This window comes from Nerophis lumbriciformis, linkage group LG19, assembly GCF_033978685.3.
Source record: "Nerophis lumbriciformis linkage group LG19, RoL_Nlum_v2.1, whole genome shotgun sequence".
Classification (NCBI taxonomy): Eukaryota; Metazoa; Chordata; class Actinopteri; order Syngnathiformes; family Syngnathidae; genus Nerophis; species Nerophis lumbriciformis.
In genome coordinates, this window is record NC_084566.2 from 14,383,936 (window position 1) to 14,401,032 (window position 17,097).

General features: G+C 40.6%; 1 protein-coding gene across 2 annotated transcripts; it reads left to right on the plus strand.

Annotated features, from left to right (window-relative positions):
* Positions 1-11,053: 11,053 nt before the first annotated feature.
* LOC133618810 (insulin-like growth factor-binding protein 1) lies at positions 11,054-13,918 on the plus strand. 2 transcript variants are annotated; one of them, XM_061979543.1, is made up of 4 exons: positions 11,060-12,725; positions 12,820-12,938; positions 13,002-13,130; positions 13,210-13,918. In XM_061979543.1, the coding sequence occupies exons 1-4, from the start codon at positions 12,389-12,391 to the stop codon at positions 13,333-13,335; spliced, it is 711 nt and encodes a 236-aa protein (XP_061835527.1). In that variant the 5' UTR covers positions 11,060-12,388; the 3' UTR covers positions 13,336-13,918. The 2 variants fall into 2 exon arrangements, with proteins under 2 accessions (XP_061835526.1, XP_061835527.1); XM_061979542.1 differs by having other exon boundaries at positions 11,054-12,725; positions 12,820-13,130.
* The last annotated feature ends 3,179 nt before the right edge of the window (positions 13,919-17,097 follow it).

The following is a 17,097-nucleotide window of genomic DNA, read 5'->3' on the forward strand; positions in this document are numbered from 1 at the left end:
ACGTATATGTATATTTGTGTATATGTGTGTATGTACTGTATGTATGTGTACGTATATGTATATATTGTGTGTGTGTGTGTGTGTATATGCAAATAAAAAAATTCTCTGGACAAACTGTGGGCCAGGGACACTGACGGGCCGAGTTTGGGGACCCCTGCGCGATACGGTCAGTGGTCAGATCAGTGCATACTTCAGTACAAAAATGAGTGAGGAGACTGGCTGGTGTGCTTGCTGGCAAATTTCACTCCAAAATACAGACTGAAAGAAATTTAGATAACTTTTTTTCTTTTCTTTTTTTTTTACTTTCTTTAATGATTGTCAAATAATGCATTTGAGTAAATGTTCTTGGATGACACTGACAATAAAATTGCATTTCTGTACAAATATTGAGGTCCATTGTACGGTAGTTATGCAAGCAATTAATCGCCTGTGATTATTCATGATTAATCCATATTCCAAAATGTGAATAATCTGCTTAAAAAATATTCATTTGACAGCCCTAATTTATTTATAATCTATTGATTAGATTTTTGCAAAGACTGATTCCTTTAAATCCTTAGAGATTTCTTCCACCGGCACCAATCCAGCAAGCACTAGTGAGGTTTTGACTCCGTTTCAGCAATCAAATGGAACCTGGTAGTCGCATGACAGCACTCGTACTACACACTGTAAAAAGTCACCTGACGTCAGATGATAGATGATGCGGCACAACTATTACCTCGTAAACAAGTCAAATGATCGTTTATATTCCGCGCTGTCATTTGTGTCAGTAGAAATGTTCAAATTTCAGCCTCCAAGAATTCCACTTCCAACTACAGAAAACATGTAAGTTAAATGATAATAAATAAATGGGTTATACTTGTATAGCGCTTTTCTACCTTCAAGGTACTCAAAGCGCTTTGACAGTATTTCCACATTCACCCATTCACACACACATTCACACACTGATGGCGGGAGCTTCCATGCAAGGCGCTAACCAGCACCCATGAGGAGCAAGGGTGAAGTGTTTTGCCCAAGGACACAACAGACGTGACTAGGATGGTAGAAGGTGGGGATTGAACCCCAGTAACCAGCAACCCTCCGATTGCTGGCACGGCCACTCTACCAACTTCGCCACGCCGTAGATGTTTATGTTTTAGCTTAACATGTGCGAAGATTAGCCCAGTTATAACGTCATAAGTTACTTTAAAATGTGCGTACTTTATGGTACATGCTCTGTGGAAACGTGTATTGACTGCTACCTTTGTACTACTAGGCAAGTCTGCACTCAGTGCTGACGAGCTGTTGCATCAAACTCTAATTTACAAATAATCTTAGGTTTAATAAAACTATATCTGTGACGGGGCGCCACAAAAAAAAGCAGTTTATTAGTTTTAAAGCAAGTAAATATGTTAAGTCTGTTGTCATCAATCTTTTGTTTTCTTTTTGCAGGATGAGTGGCTGTGTGACCTGATGGTCAACATAGAGGAGGCCACAACTCATCAGCTGGTGATTGAGTGACGTGAGCAACCTTTTCCCAATCTCTTTTCTTCATCTCCTTTAAATATCAATGTCGATGTGAAATATTTTAGGCCTTAAGACTCTGATCTAAAAATCAATTCTATCACAATAAATTTGGCCCCCACGTCTTACGTCTCTCGTCAGATGACCTTTTAGTTTCTGTTCTTATGAACTCTGTCTTCTGGCGCTGAGACTCTTGATGCATGATTGGACAACATAGAAAGGACCAACACCGATTTGTCATTTTGCCACTATAAATGTTCTAAATATTTATTTTTGATCTATTCTACTATTGTAAAGCATAGTGGGTTTTTTTTTTGGCAACCAACTTTTTTATGTTTGAATCTATAAAGCAATAATATATACAAATGTTAATTTGATTTTGTAAAAAAAAAAAACAAAGGCTGAAATTGAATGCAAAGTAACTATTAAATGATTATTTGTGATCTGCTTGAATGATTTATGAGGAATAACTGCAGTTATCTGGCCAAACTGCGTAGGTTTAGTCTGTATGACAGTGTTAATGACACCAACTTTCTATTTTATAACCGAAGTATGTTCAGTTTTATTTTTTTGTCATTACTTTTGTACCTGTTTAACATGCGAGCAGTGGTGATTGTAGCATTAATGACCACCTTGGCAAGGCCCCTTTCTGCGTTTGAATGCATAATAAACACCAAATAGACAAAGACAAACTGCTCTTCTTTATCTTGAACACAAACATCTATACCAGGCCTGGGCAATTATATTGACTTGGGGGGGCACATTTAGAGAAAAAAATGTGTTTGGAGGCCAGTATATCTATTTTTAGGAACACTAATACAAAACCTCACAATTTTGTCTGATTGAATGCTAAACGTCATGACAGACCGCCTTAAAAAACGGAATTGAATTGTACCTTTTTTGACTGAATGAAACACCCAGATTGTACATGAAAATAAAGAATGTGGGATTTACAACATTAACTATGAACGATAAAACACTGATATTGACAACATATTAAACGTCACACCCCCTCTCGATCGACATATTTTACAATCAAGCAAAACGCAACAAAAATGCAACAAACACAGCGAAATATGAACGTGAAGGGTAAAAAAAAACCCACCTACAATCTGATACATCTGATATATCACTAAGTTTTAGAACTTTGTTGTAAAAATCTCCTTCCCTGCCTGGAACACCCGCATTTCAGGCTGGCCGCTCTGGAAACACTCTGGAGGCGAGGATTAGTGATTTAGAAGTAGCTAAAACACTGCCAATTGTGGATGGACATTAGTCGCTAACTAGCTAGCCATGTCTTAAAGCACCTCTTCCTGAGGGCGTTTCAGTGTTATAACTTCACCTTTATCTTTAGTTTTTAAGCCAAAATGTGTCCATTCACCCTTTTCTGTCTACACACCTTGTCTGCTTGTAAGTCTTTCGTGATTGTGCGCTGCCGAACATGCTCCTCTGCTTGTAAAACCAGCAATGTCACGACGTGACCACGCGCCGTCATGCCTGTAAAAAAAAATATGGGGAACCGGTACTTTTCAAACAGAGTATAGTACCGTTTTTGATTCATTAGTACTGCGATACTTTACTAGTACCGGTATACCATACAAAACTGCATAACCTGTTTTGTCAAAAATTCTGCCTGTCCAGAAATATTTATGTTCAGTTACATATTTAACAGTGTTTATTATTTTTGTTGTAATTTTTGTAATGATTACTTCATTTGTTTTAAATTTTTTAATTGACTAAATTGTGTTTATATATTAAGTATATTTTATCTTTAGGGCTATTTAAGATCAGGGATGTGAATCGCTTTTTCTTTTTTTTCAAATGCGAAAAACGGATAATATATAAAGACAAAACGTTGTGTTAGAGTTGACAAAGTATATTAGTTTTAGTTAATAGTTTAAACATTTTAGCTTCTTTTCAGTACATTCCGATTTTTTTTGCTCTTTTCTTCTTACATATTTACTGTTTTTTTTTTTTTAATGTTATTTACAACTTTTTAAATTTGAGCAGACATATTAGGCATAGGGCAGCACGGTGGCACAGGAGTTAGTGCATGTGCCTCACAATAGAAGGTCCTGAGTAGTGCTAAATTTAATCCCAGGCTGTGTGGAGTTTGCATGTTCTTCCCGTGACATCCGGTACTCCGGCTTCCTCCCACCCCCAAAAGACATGCACTTGGGGATAGGTTGATTGGCAACACTAAATTGGCCCTAGAGTGTGAATGTTGTCTGTCTACCTGTATTGGCCCTGCGATGATGTTGCAACTTGTCCAGCCCGAATGCAGCTGAGATAGGCTCCAGAATCCCCCGCAACCCCGAAAGGGACAAGCGGTAGAAAATGGATGGATGGATGGATATTAGGCATATTTGCACAAAGTATTGGTATCGGATCGGTATCGCCGATACTAGCCTGAATTTTACTCTGTATCAGATCGGAAAGTAAGTGACAATTCAGAGACAGCGATGTTGTCCTATAACTAATAACTTTCCAATTGCAGTTACTGATTATATTAAAACTAGATAACAAAGGTGAGATGTGCTTAATTTTGTAAGTGTAAAAAGAAGTGAACCATAACATGTAAACAACCTATTATATTAATTTGAATAAGAAACTATAGTGCATGTTGTTATTTTTTTTTTGTTCTTTACACTAGAGGTGTCTAAAGTGTGGCCTACAGCTTGTTTTTTATTGGCTTGCGACACCTTCTACAGACCAAATAAACATGTTTTTAAGGAGAAAACTAACAAAAAACTGAACAAGCTGAAAACTAAAATGGCCGTTGACCTGTGCGTCTTCTACATGGTGTTTGATGAACATATGTACATGTCTTGCAAGATATGGTAAGATTCTGAATGGGCTAAAGCCTTGATGTAATAATGATACTAATATTAATAAGAATAATTGATAAAACTGCATTGTATTGGTTTTTGTTACGTTTCGTTGTATGTATGGACCCCAGGATGCACAGATGGCAGGCAAGTGCAGAAAAGATTCCTTTATTAGGAAAAAACTGGCAACACAAAAGAAAAAGATGTGCAGCAGGATAGTGCACCAATGGAAAACAGCTGTATGATAAGAGCAAAGGTACAAAGCAAAATGATCCAGTCTCAAAAAGCATCCTGATTGGAAATCAGGGACAGGTGACAGATCCTGCGCTCACACCAGAGGAGTGGTGGCAAATGGAGGCAAACAGGAAGTGGTATGAGAAATAAGAGTGCTGGGCAGGAAATAATACAAGAACCTAATAATAGTCACGTGGGATAATGACAGGTTTTAGGATCTTGAATGTACAAAAAAGTACAAAATGGCCCCTACAGCCTTCAACTTTTCTGTATGCGACCCTCGCTGGAAAAAGTTTGGAGAGGCCTGCTCGCCACAATTGTTTAAAAAGCCAAGGTTCTGTTCTCGTGCCGAGCACAAAAAAAGGGCTGTCAAAGTTACTGCGATAACTATAAGTTAACTATAAGGTCCTTTAACCCTGCCAATCTTTTAACATTGATTAGCGTGCATGCAGCCTAAATCCTTTTTGACTCTCAGGCCATTCCGTAGCGTGAGGAAATGTCATGGCGTCATTTAGCGAGCAGAAATGCACAAAGAAAGGGGGACATTATGGAAATCTCAGATTCAAAGCCATTGGGGCAAAAGCCTGCTGGTGTGTTGTGCTGCTTGCAGAGAGGAGGAGCTTCACGTCCATGTTTAGATTACAGTTTATTAAATGAATAGATTGTAACCGGAAATGTGTTTAGTAAGATGGAATAAAAGCTCAGCAGGAAAAAAGACTGTAGACAGAAAGTCTCGAGTCACTTTTATTTGAGACTTTGGTCAAAACATGTCAAAACACAAATCACACACTTCCGTTTTCACAATAATAACGCTACACTTCACATCAGGTCTAAACAATGAAGAATCCTCTTTCATTTCGATCATACTTTGTCAAATATGTTTTGTAATGTAATCTGTGATATTTCTAACTCAATAAATGTTGTATGGAAAATTTAAATAAAATGCATATTCTGGTTGAGTCCTCAATTACAGAATGTTGAACAGGCTGAATATGACATTTTATTAATGAATAGAGAAGGTTAAAACATGGTCTTGCAGAGATATGAATACTATTAACTTGTACAACATGTAATGTACGGATTATCAGAATCATTTATTCGGGTAGAAATAGCACAGATTAAATTACCAAAAGTCGTTGACAATCAAACCATGATCGTTGAAATCCCCACTTTGTGTTATTAATGTGTGAAATTGGTATCTAAACGTGCAAATGTAGCTCCTCTTTTGAATGCAAGTGCTTCTAGAGCAGGAATACAAATTCTGTATTTCTACAAAATACAAAATCTGGCAATGTGCGCTGTTTAAACAAAATATGTTTAAAAAATATTTCATTAAAGCAAGCTAATTGTCAAGTCATGGTATTATTAACTTAGAATAGTACCTGTCTAGGGTACACTTATTGACGAAAAATTATATTTATCTGTGGTTGATCGTGAATATTTTAAATTAAATATGAAGAAACTGCGATTAAGCACGATTAAATATTTCAATCGTTTGACACGCCTCTCTAAAATTGTTTCCCCCCCTCCTTCAATAATTGCCCAATGAGGGGTCAACAAAATGAGAAACTGAATTGCAACTGCCAGTGCCCTCTGGTGGGCAAATAGGGTACTTCGCTTGTACGCATGTTCGAATTTTGCGGTTTTGTTATGCGGTAAATATAACTGATTCCCCCAAAAGTAGTTGAATAACTAATTACTTTTCAATTACAGTAAGTGATACTATTGAAACTTCACGACGAAGGTGAGTTAGGTCTCATTTTACAGGCGTAAATAAAGTGAACCACTGTACAATATCAACAAACCCCCTTATTAACTTGAATAATAAATGAAGTGTTCTCATTTCGGAATTAGCATCACCAAACAAGCCAAATAAAATGTTTATGAATGAGGTGGCGACTTGTCCGGGGTGTGCCCCGCCTTCCGCCCGATTGTAGCTGAGATGGGCTCCAGCGCCCCCCGAGACCCCAAAAAGGGAATAAGCGGTAGAGAATGGATGGATGGATGGATGAATCCTCTTCACAATTGCTGTTTAAAAAGCCAAGGTTTTGTGCATGTCCTGAGCACAAATAAATATGAATAATTTTCCCCCTCCCCCATCCGGGCGCCCCCTTAAGAATAATGGCCCGAGCAATTGCCAATGTAGCGTAAACAAAATTATAAAAACAATGTGATTGTAGTCTTGGGTTCAATCCCAGGGTCGGGATCTTTCTATGTGGAGTTTGCATGTTCTCCCCGTGACTGCGTGGGTTCCCTTCGGGTACTCCGGCTTCCTCCCACCTCCAAAGACATGCACCTGGGAATAGTTTGATTGGCAACACTAAATTGGCCCTAGTGTGTGAATGTGAGTGTGAATGTTGTCTGTCTATCTGTGTTGGCCCTGTGATGAGGTGGTGACTTGTCCAGGGTGTACCCCGCCTTCCGCCCGATTGTAGCTGAGATAGGTTCCAGCGCCCCCCGCGACCCCAAAGGGCATAAGCGGGAGAAAATGGATGGATGGATTGTATTTACTGTAAGTTGTACTCAAGTTAGAATGTCGGTGAGTTGCGTCTCATTTTAAAAGTGTAAAAAGAATTAATGTGCGAATCGATACTACATCTTTATGCCTTAATGTCGATCCTTAAATCAAAATATCCATACTATTGATACTTAAGTTCCGGGGTGTCCAAACTTTTTCCACCAAAGACTGCACACTAAAAAGTCAAAGTATGTGGGGGCCATATTGATATTTTTTTTATAAAAAAAAAAAAAAAAGATAAATATTGATATTGTGTTAGCTAGGTACTATTGGTGACTAAGTATATTATAATTTATTAGTAAGAACATTTCAGCTTTTTGTCAGTAAATTTTTTTTGCTCTTTCTTTCCTAAAGTTTTTTTTCCCCAAATGAGAATAGAATAAAAATAATATGATTGTGTAACTACCGGTACATAACCTAATGTGTCAAAAATTCTGCCTGTACGAGAATATTAATGTTCATTTACACAGGCATGTGATTTTTCCGTCTATAGTCGGAAATCCGTCTTTTTTATCTCTGTTAACATTTTTTTTTTTAAATTCCGACCTCCAATGTGTGTTAAAATCTTTATCTGTCTCTTTGCCATGCCTGCCAACAACTACGGTTTTCGCGTGACGAGTACGGTTTTTGATAATCCATTCTGGTTTACGGCTGCAGTGGTAAAAACTACGGTTTTCCATTAAAAATTATTGACTTAAAAATTCAAGCTACGTAGTGAAGCAACTCAACGGGCATGGGACAAAATCTACGGGAAACATCAATGATGATTGGTTGGTTTGCGTATAAGAACATTCATGATTGGTTAGTTGGTTTACTATGATGAGTCACGATTGCTTAAGATTAGGGCAAAACATTACAGACATACCAATCAGAGGCAAGATAGGGCGGGTCATGGAACCAGGAAGGAAAATCATAACGGACATCCCAAATGACGAGAGAGTCGTAGAAGAGAAGAGGGAATATTCAAAACTGATCTCGACATGGAAGACGTGGAATACACATTTAAGAACACACATGATTGTGGCAGACATGTGATGACTTTTGCTACAGTATAGCCTATTTTGTCCATTATTTCTACTGTTTATATTTTGACATTGAATTGTTGAATCATTTTGAAACAAACATGACTGCAAGATATTTATTTCATGCTATAAATCACAAATGGCTGTTCAGATAAAGGAAGTTGGCTAATAGAATAAACATATTTGTACTCTTTATGATTTTTTGCATTTGGAGCAGTTAGATGTGGAGAGGGAGTCAAAAAGACAGAAATTGGCTATACAATCCAAGGCATAATCCACTAAAGCAGAAACAAAAAGGAAAATGCAAGCTGCTCAGAAATTTTCCAGGAAGGCTCATGTCAGAGCCATCAAAGCAAAAATGCCAAAGTAATGTGTAAATAACTAGATGAACCATCTGTGGCTGTGAAGTAAACACTATCCATCCATCCATTTTCTACCGCTTGTCCCTTTCTAGTAAGATTGTAAGTACTGTATCCAATCCAATCCACTTTATTTGTATAGCACAGGGGTCGGCAACCTTTACCACTCAAAGAGCCATTTTGACCCGTTTCACAAATTCAAGAAAACAATGGGAGCCGCAAAACTCTTTTGAAATTTAAAATGAAATAACACTGCATACAAAGTTGGTTTTTTTTGCTTTGTGCTATGTATAAACCAGACGCGCGGCCTGCTAGACGTTATTTTGCGGCTTGCACCTTAATATAAAAATTTAATGTTAGTGCGGCCCGCAAGTTTTATATGAATGGCGCTTGACAGCGCCATACTTGCCAATCCCAACCCTCCCGATTTTTCCGGTAGACTCCCAAAATTCAGAGTAACTATTCTATCGAATGTCTGCTGATTTTCACCCAAACAAAAATAATAAGGGCGTGCCGTGATGGCACTGCCTTTAGCGCCCTCTACAACCTGTACATACAGGGTGCCAGCCCAGTCACATGTTGTATGAGGCTTCTGCAGACCCATTTAAGTGACTGCAAGGCATACTTGGTCAACAGCCATACAGTTCACACTGAGGGTGGCCGTATAAAACAACTTTAACACTGTTACAAATATGCGCCACACTGTGAACCCACACCAAAAAAGAATGAAAAAACACATTTCGGCAGAACATCCGCACCGTAACACAACATAAACACAACAGAACAAATACCCAGAATCCCATGCATCCCTAACTCTTCCGGGCTACAATATACACCCCCGCTACCACCAAAGCATGACCCCCCAACCCTGCCCCCCCACACATTATCCCCCTCCCCCTCAAACATCACAGTGTGAACCCACACTGTGGTGTGGGTTCACAGTGTGGCGCATATTAGTAACAGTGTTAAAGTTGTTTTATACGGCCACCCTCAGTGTGAACTGTATGGCTGTTGACCAAGTATGCATTGCTGTCACTTACATGTGTAGGGTAGAGCCCGCATACAACATGTGACTGGGCTGGCACGCAGACGCGACGACAGGTTGTAGAGGATGCTAAAAGCAGTGCCATCTCGGCACGCCCTCAATATTGTTGCCCGGGTGAAAATCAGAGAATGGTTGCCCCGGGAGATTTTCGGGAGAGGCACTGAAATTCGGAAGTCTCCCGGAAAAATCGGGAGGGTCAGCAAGTATACAGTTGAGCCGCATCAGCGTGATCAAAGAGCCGCATGCGGCTCCGGAGCCGCTGGTCGCCGACCCTTGGTATAGCACATTTAAACAACAGAAATGTTTCCAAAGTGCTGCACAACAATATTAAAAACAATATTCAAATATTATCCTTAGCTGCACCAATGACTGAATAAAAGCAAAAAAAAAAAAAAATATAAAACCAATATAAAAACAATATAAAAATAAATATGATTAAAAACCATTTTAAAGGGTAAAACCAATTAAAACAATAAATAGAAATCACAATTTTATAAACACAGAGGACCACAGAGACCACACAACTCACGTAGTGTTAAAAGCCAAAAAATAAAAGTGGGTCTTAAGACGAGACTTAAAACACTCCACTGTGGGAGCAGTTCGAACATGGAGGGGCAGAGTGTTCCAGAGTACAGAGTAGGCTAACCCATGTGGTTCCTGTGGATGTGAACACAAGTTGTAATTACTGTAGTGACTAAATAACATAGTGACTGAAACATACATAGTAATTCATTTGGATGAATGGGGTATGTATTTATGTGAACTCTGTTGATCATTTTTCAATTCTTTAAACACTAAAACATCTTTAAATGGTGCTTTTTTTTGGTGCAAATTTGTGCATGTTCAATTGCTGAAAAACCAGGAGCTTCGGGGGCAGGGCTTTGATTACTGTTTGGTACACTCTTGGCATTCTCTCGATGAGCTTCAAGCACACCTGTGAAGTGAAAACCATTTCAGGTGACTACCTCTTGAAGCTCATCAAGAGAATGCCAAGAGTGTGCAAAGAAGAAATCAGAGCAAAGGGTGGCTATTTTGAAGAAACTAGAATATCAATCAATCAATCAATCTTTATTTATATAGCCCTAAATCACAAGTGTCTCAAAGGGCTGCACAAGCCACAACGACATCCTCGGTACAAAGCCCACATACGGGCAAGGAAAAACTCACCCCAGTGGGACGTCGATGTGAATGACTATGAGAAACCTTGGAGAGGACCGCATATGTGGGTAACCCCCGCCCTCTAGGGGAGACCGAAAGCAATGGATGTCGAGTGGGTCTGACATAATATTGTGAGAGTCCAGTCCATAGTGGATCCAACATAATAGTAAGAGTCCAGTCCATAGTGGGGCCAGCAGGACACCATCCCGAGCGGAGACGGGTCAGCAGCGCAGAGATGTTCCCAGCCGATGCACAGGCGAGCGGTCCACCCCGGGTCACGACTCTGGACAGCCAGCACTTCATCCATGGCCACCGGACCTGTGCCCCCCCCCCCCTCAAGGAAAAGGGGAGCAGAGGAGAAAAGAAAAGAAACGGCAGATCAACTGGTCTAACAGGGGGGCTATTTAAAGGCTAGAGTATACAAATGAGTTTTAAGATGGGACTTAAATGCTTCTACTGAGGTAGCATCTCTAATTGTTACCGGGAGGGCATTCCCGGTATAAACATGTTTTCAGTTATTTAACCTTTTTTTGTTAAGTACGTAACCCCACATGTGTTCATTCATAGCTTTGATGCCTTCAGTGACAATCTACAATTTAAATAGTCATGAAAATAAAGAAAACTCCGTGAATGAGAAGGTGAGTCCAAACTTTTGGCCTGTACTGTATATTTGCACAACGTATCGGCTCGGTATCGCCAATACCAACCTGAATTTTACTTGGGATCGGAAAGAAAATCAAAACTGAATCAGTGTAAAACAAACTAACCCTCATATGAACTTGAATAAGAGACAAAGGTGCATTTAGGTGTCCCCTTTTGGAATAGGTGTCACCCAAAATAGTTTGTTTTCAAAACGTCAAGGTTTTTGGCAGCTCTGTACATCAAAATATACACAAAGCAATCGGAAAGAGGTTATCTTGTAGTGTTTGGTCCACCAGGTCAGCAATGATTCAGCGGGTCAGTGGGACCTGTGTCGCCAGCAGTGGTCCAAAATATAGCTCAGTCATATACCTGGCTTCAAGCCTTATCCTGCTTTAGCCCTCACCAGGTCCAAAATAACTGGACCATCTCACTACTTTACTGATATCATGTCTGAAAGGAACAACATGGTTTAGTTCATATTGAACACATGTTTACACCAGCTTGGAAAAGAGACCGGGGTTCAAAGCACGAGTGTTGTTTGTGCGTCCGACTGTGTCAAGGTGTGTGCCACTTACCACAAATACTACACCGAAGGAAGCGACCAATTACTGATGGCTTTCTTCAGACAAACATGTTATGATCCTACTAGCTGGAGGGGAGTTATGCAATGCATGGCCTTGTTTATCTCCCGGCCTGATAAGATGAGCCGTCACCAAGGAGACGGAAGGAACAAATAAAGGTTTTGGGTGTCAAAACAGGATAAAAACGCTGATTAGTGGCGAAACAACCTTCTGATTGTGATGAACACATGTTCTTAACGAGACCCGAGCATCACAGATGAGTCAGTGGCCGCCCTAAACAAGCTTGTTTTGCTCGCCAATCGCTTTGTTCCAAAGTCAATATTGACCGCAGACCTTGTGAACCCGCAGCCGCGCACGTCAAGCGGGGTCAATACTGTTTACCGCGGCTTTGTCACAAATATTTTATACGTGTAGGCGTCCTGTCAATCAGTAACGCCCTCCGCGGAGGCATAAATAGGACTGGACGCCGGGGAGACCGGCAGAGAAAGAAACCCAAAGATGTGTGGATTACACCAGAAGATGCTGCCACTGCTGGCCTTGATGGCGGCAGCGGCCAGGTCGTCCCCGATGGTTGGACCGGAGCCCATCCGCTGCGCCCCGTGCACTCAGGAGAAACTGAACGAGTGTCCCGCCGTCCCCGCCGACTGCAGGCAGGTGCTGAGGGAGCCCGGCTGTGGCTGCTGCATGGCGTGCGCCCTAGAGAGAGGGAGCTCCTGCGGGGTGCACACGGCCCACTGCGCTGAGGGCCTGCGCTGCACGCCCAGGCCCGGGGAAGCCAGGCCTCTGCACGCTCTGACACGGGGCCTGGGGGTCTGCACTGAGGAGCTGGCCCAAGGTAGTCTCGGCATACTATAATAATAGTAATAATAAATATATTTAATAATAATGCCATTTAAAGTGCGTTACGAATCAAATGTTTTATTCTTCAGAGGACACTGAAGGGGTCTCGGACCACAGCTCTTTGCAGTACCTTCTCGGGGACACCGCCGAGCCCCAGGAGAGCTTCAAGGCCAAAGTAAACGCCATTCGGAACAAGCTGGTGCAGCAGGTGAGAGGACAAAACATTTTTTATTTTACCTTCCCGTCGCTAACTTGCCCGCTTTGTCCACAGGGCCCGTGCCACATCGAGCTCCACGCCGCCCTGGAGGTCATAGCCAGCGCCCAGCAGACCCTGGGGGAAAAGTTCACCACCTTCTACCTCCCAAACTGTGACAAGCACGGCTTCTACAAGGCCAAGCAGGTAAGGCCCCCGCCCCCGACCCCACTTTCATCACCGAGATCGTTGGCTTGAGCTCCATCCAATCTTCCTCCGTCCTCAGTGTGAGTCATCGCTGGTCGGACCACCCACTCGCTGCTGGTGCGTCTCCTCCTGGAACGGGAAGGTCATCCCAGGAGCCAGCGAGCTCCCCGGTGACGCCGAATGTCACCAGGAAGTCACTCACTAACACGTTCATGCAGGAATTGTAAATTATTTTATGTACGAAGATTTATTTATTCATTCCTTGTATATTCTCAACATATTTTTAAGTTTTGCTGTTTTTCTCCTGTTCAATTGTAAATAGGGCAGCACTGTCTACATTTGTATTCCTGACTAAATAACTCCATTCCTCACAAACCACAGCTCCACGGCCCTGCCAAGCCCATTTCAGGGTTTTTTTTTTTTTCTTTCTTTCAAATGTGGAGCGCGGCGGTGCACGCCACCACCAAACAACACAGCCGCTCATTCATGCAACATGTTGACATTGTCTGAAAGCATCTTCATTTCCTCAATGGGGGATACTTTGAGCACCGCAAGTATGTGCACGTTGGCCAAACGCAAACAAATCAAGGCTCATCCGAGCTGCCTGCCAGCTTCTTCTGACATGGCCTCTTCTTACATTTGTCTACCTCAGATCACCTCTACAGTTGTTTTTTTTTTACTTTTTCCAACATTTATTCTATTTATTATTATTATTTACTCTTGTGTATCTGATGTTTTCTGTGTTCCATTGTTTGTTTAAATGTATAATATAAACTACTGTGCAAACATTTCGGGCCAGTGTTGTTTTTCCACCATTTTCTCTATCAGAATCCAATCAGAACACACAAATATCCAACTGTACTCGGCAGTGCCATTTGTGGGATGCGGCTATTTTGCCTGCAAAAAAATACTACTCTTGCTCTTTTACTGTACAGTCCAGCCATGCATTGTGTATGATAATGTTACTTTTAACCCCCATGAATATGTGAACATATACAACTCCATCCATCCATCCATTTCCTACCGCTTATTCCCTTCGGGGTCGCGGGGGGCGCTGGAGCCTATCTCAGCTACAATCGGGCCATATACAACTACAAAATAGAAATAATTTTATAGTGCCTTTATTATGTAAAATACTTTTGAGGCCTGCACATGCAAACTTACTTAAAAGGAGGGCTTACCACATTTGCCAAAACATATACTGTATATACATAAGGGCCATTCCACTAAATCGGTCTATTTTTCTTTTTTTTTGACGAAGTGAAAAGCACATTGATTTAAATGGCATATTTAATACATGGAACACTGGGGCCTGTCCCTGCTTCCTACAATTAAAATCCTTCCTTTTTTAATTTTTTTTACAACTTATTTGTGTCACTCCTTATCACAACTACTTTTGAGGATTTTTTTTTTTTTTTTTTTTTAATTTAAAATTCACTTTCGTTGTGTCCCTGGGTCAAACTGGCCACTCAGTCCTGTTACCCCCTCTGAAAAATGTCACATGGTCTGCCGTTGCGTCATTGGAAAGGGCAAAAGTAAGTCCACTTTTATTTGTATATGTATGTATGTACATATATATGTATGTCAATGATATTTCATACATGATTTTAAAGTATGTGTTTGTGTTTAAATTTTAGAAATTTTGGTTGAATAACTATAATGTGCTTTGTGTGCTGTGAGGTATCGTTCATATTTTGCTGATTGTGTGCTAAAAACGAACTCATTAAAAACAAACTGTTACTTTCAGTCCTGTTACCCCCTCTGAAAAGTCACATGGTTCACAGGAAGTTGCGTCAAAAGTAAAGGCCAAAAGTAAGTTAACTTTATTTTTCAGTATATTGAATATTTCAACAATGACTTTAGCTAACACTCACAATGTCATGTGACTATAATTCATGGATATGCTGATTTTTTGCTAAAAACTATTACTTTCAGCCCTGTTACATGTCATCGGAACAAAAGTATTGTATTCTTCGGACCTTAAGGCGCACTTAAAATCCTTTCATTTTCTCAAAAATCGCTCACAACTCAGTGCGCCTAATCTACATATTAATTCTGGTTACAACCTTGAAGCTATTTTATTTGGTACATGGTGTAATAAGTGTGACCAGTAAAAGGCAGCCACACATAAGAGATACAGAATGTATGGACTGCAGGTTGAAGCCTGTTTGATAAATGTACACACAGGACTCAAAAATCTGTCAATATGTTTTAGTACGACTTTGGTAAACTATGAAGCCTTGATGGAACGCGTAGCATTGCGGCTACCATAGTCAGATGTATTGTGTTACAACATACGAGTAGTATTATAGTGTCTGTTTAAGCACCTCAAAATGGCACCTATTAGGGGAAAAAAATTATTCGCAATATTATGCAAAACCAACATTTCTTACCTATTGGTTCCTGCTGATGTGTATTTGGGATCTGCATAAGTCCCAAAAATCTGTGCACATCCGATGACTTTAGCTAACACTCACAATGTCATGTGACTATAATTCATGGTTTTGCTGATTTTTTGCTAAAAACTTACTCCTGTTACTTTCAGTCCTGTTACTCGCCATCAGAACAAAAGTACTGTATATTTCGGATCTTAAGGCGCACTTAAAATCTTTTCATTTTCTCAAAAATCGCTGTGTACCTCATAACTCGGTGCGCCTAATCTACGTATTAATTCTGGTTATGACCTCCAAGCAATTTTATTTGGTACATTGTGTAATAAGTGAGACCAGTAAAAGGCAGCCACACATAAGAGATACAGAATGTGTGGACTGCATGTTGAAGCCTGTTCGATAAAAGATGCTAGCAAGTGCAGCAGTGTACACACAACACTCAAAAATCTGTCAGGATGTTTTAGTACGACTGGTAAACTACGAAGCCACACCGCTTGATAGAACGCGTAGCATTACAGTTACCATAGTCAGACGCACTGTGCTTCAACATACAAGTATTATTATGGTGTCTAAGGACCCCGAAATGGCACCTATTAGGAAAGAAATATTATTCGCAATATTATGCAAAACCCAACATTTCTTACCTATTGGTTCCTGCTGATGTGTATTTGGAATAGGCATAAATCCCGAAAATCTGTGCACATTGTAGCTAGCGCCGGAGTCAAATGGCTGCTCCTTTTTCTCTATCCTCTTGTTTTTGGGCATTCATCCTCCGCTGATTCCATTTCTAATACAAAGTAGCATACAGTTGTAACTTATATCTATCAGTAGACTCGCTGCGGAAGCGCTAAAAACTACAACAAAGATGCCGGGGAGAAGACGCAGTCAGAGTGTAGGCACGTAAATAAGACCACCCACAAAACGGCGCATCCTGAAGAGACGGTCAGAAAGCGATGGTGTGTATACATAATCTGTGCAATATTTTGACCAAAGAACCACCATTACATGTTATGTAGACCACAAGGAAGTGTTTTGCACGTAGAAAACATAATCATAAAATGACCCCATTAATGCGCCTTATAATCTGGCACGTGTTTTGTATGAAAAAAGACCCTTTCATCGATCCGGTGTGCCTTATGGTCCAAAAACATGGTAGTCTGAAAGGGGCTAATACACATTTTAAGTACCGTATTTTTTGGCCCATAGGGCACACCGGATTAAAAGGCGCACTGCCGATGAGTGGGTGTATTCAGGTCTTTTTTCATACAAAAGGTGCACCGGATTGTAAGGCGCATTAAGGGGTCATATTATGATTTTTTTTCTAAATGTAAAACACTTCCTTGTGGTCTACATAACATGTGATGGTGGTTCTTTGGTCAAAATGTTGCATAGATTATGTTTTACAGATCATCTTCAAGTCGCTTTCTGACAGTCGCTTCAGGATGCGCCGTTTTGTGGGCGGTCTTATTTACGTGACTCACCTTCGACAGCGTCTTCTCCCCGTCATCTTTGTTGTAGTGGTGTAGCGTGCAAGGACGGGGGTGGAAGAAGTGTCAAAAGATGGAGCTAACTGTTTT

What these genes read in the sequence shown, in the direction of transcription:
- LOC133618810 (XM_061979542.1), top strand. Translation starts at nt 12,389, where the DNA reads ATGTGTGGATTACACCAGAAGATGCTGCCACTGCTGGCCTTGATGGCG. An exon ending in CACTGAGGAGCTGGCCCAAG is followed by an intron (nt 12,726 to 12,819) that starts GTAGTCTCGGCA and finishes TTTATTCTTCAG; the next exon opens with AGGACACTGAAGGGGTCTCG. An exon ending in GCTTCTACAAGGCCAAGCAG is followed by an intron (nt 13,131 to 13,209) that starts GTAAGGCCCCCG and finishes CTCCGTCCTCAG; the next exon opens with TGTGAGTCATCGCTGGTCGG.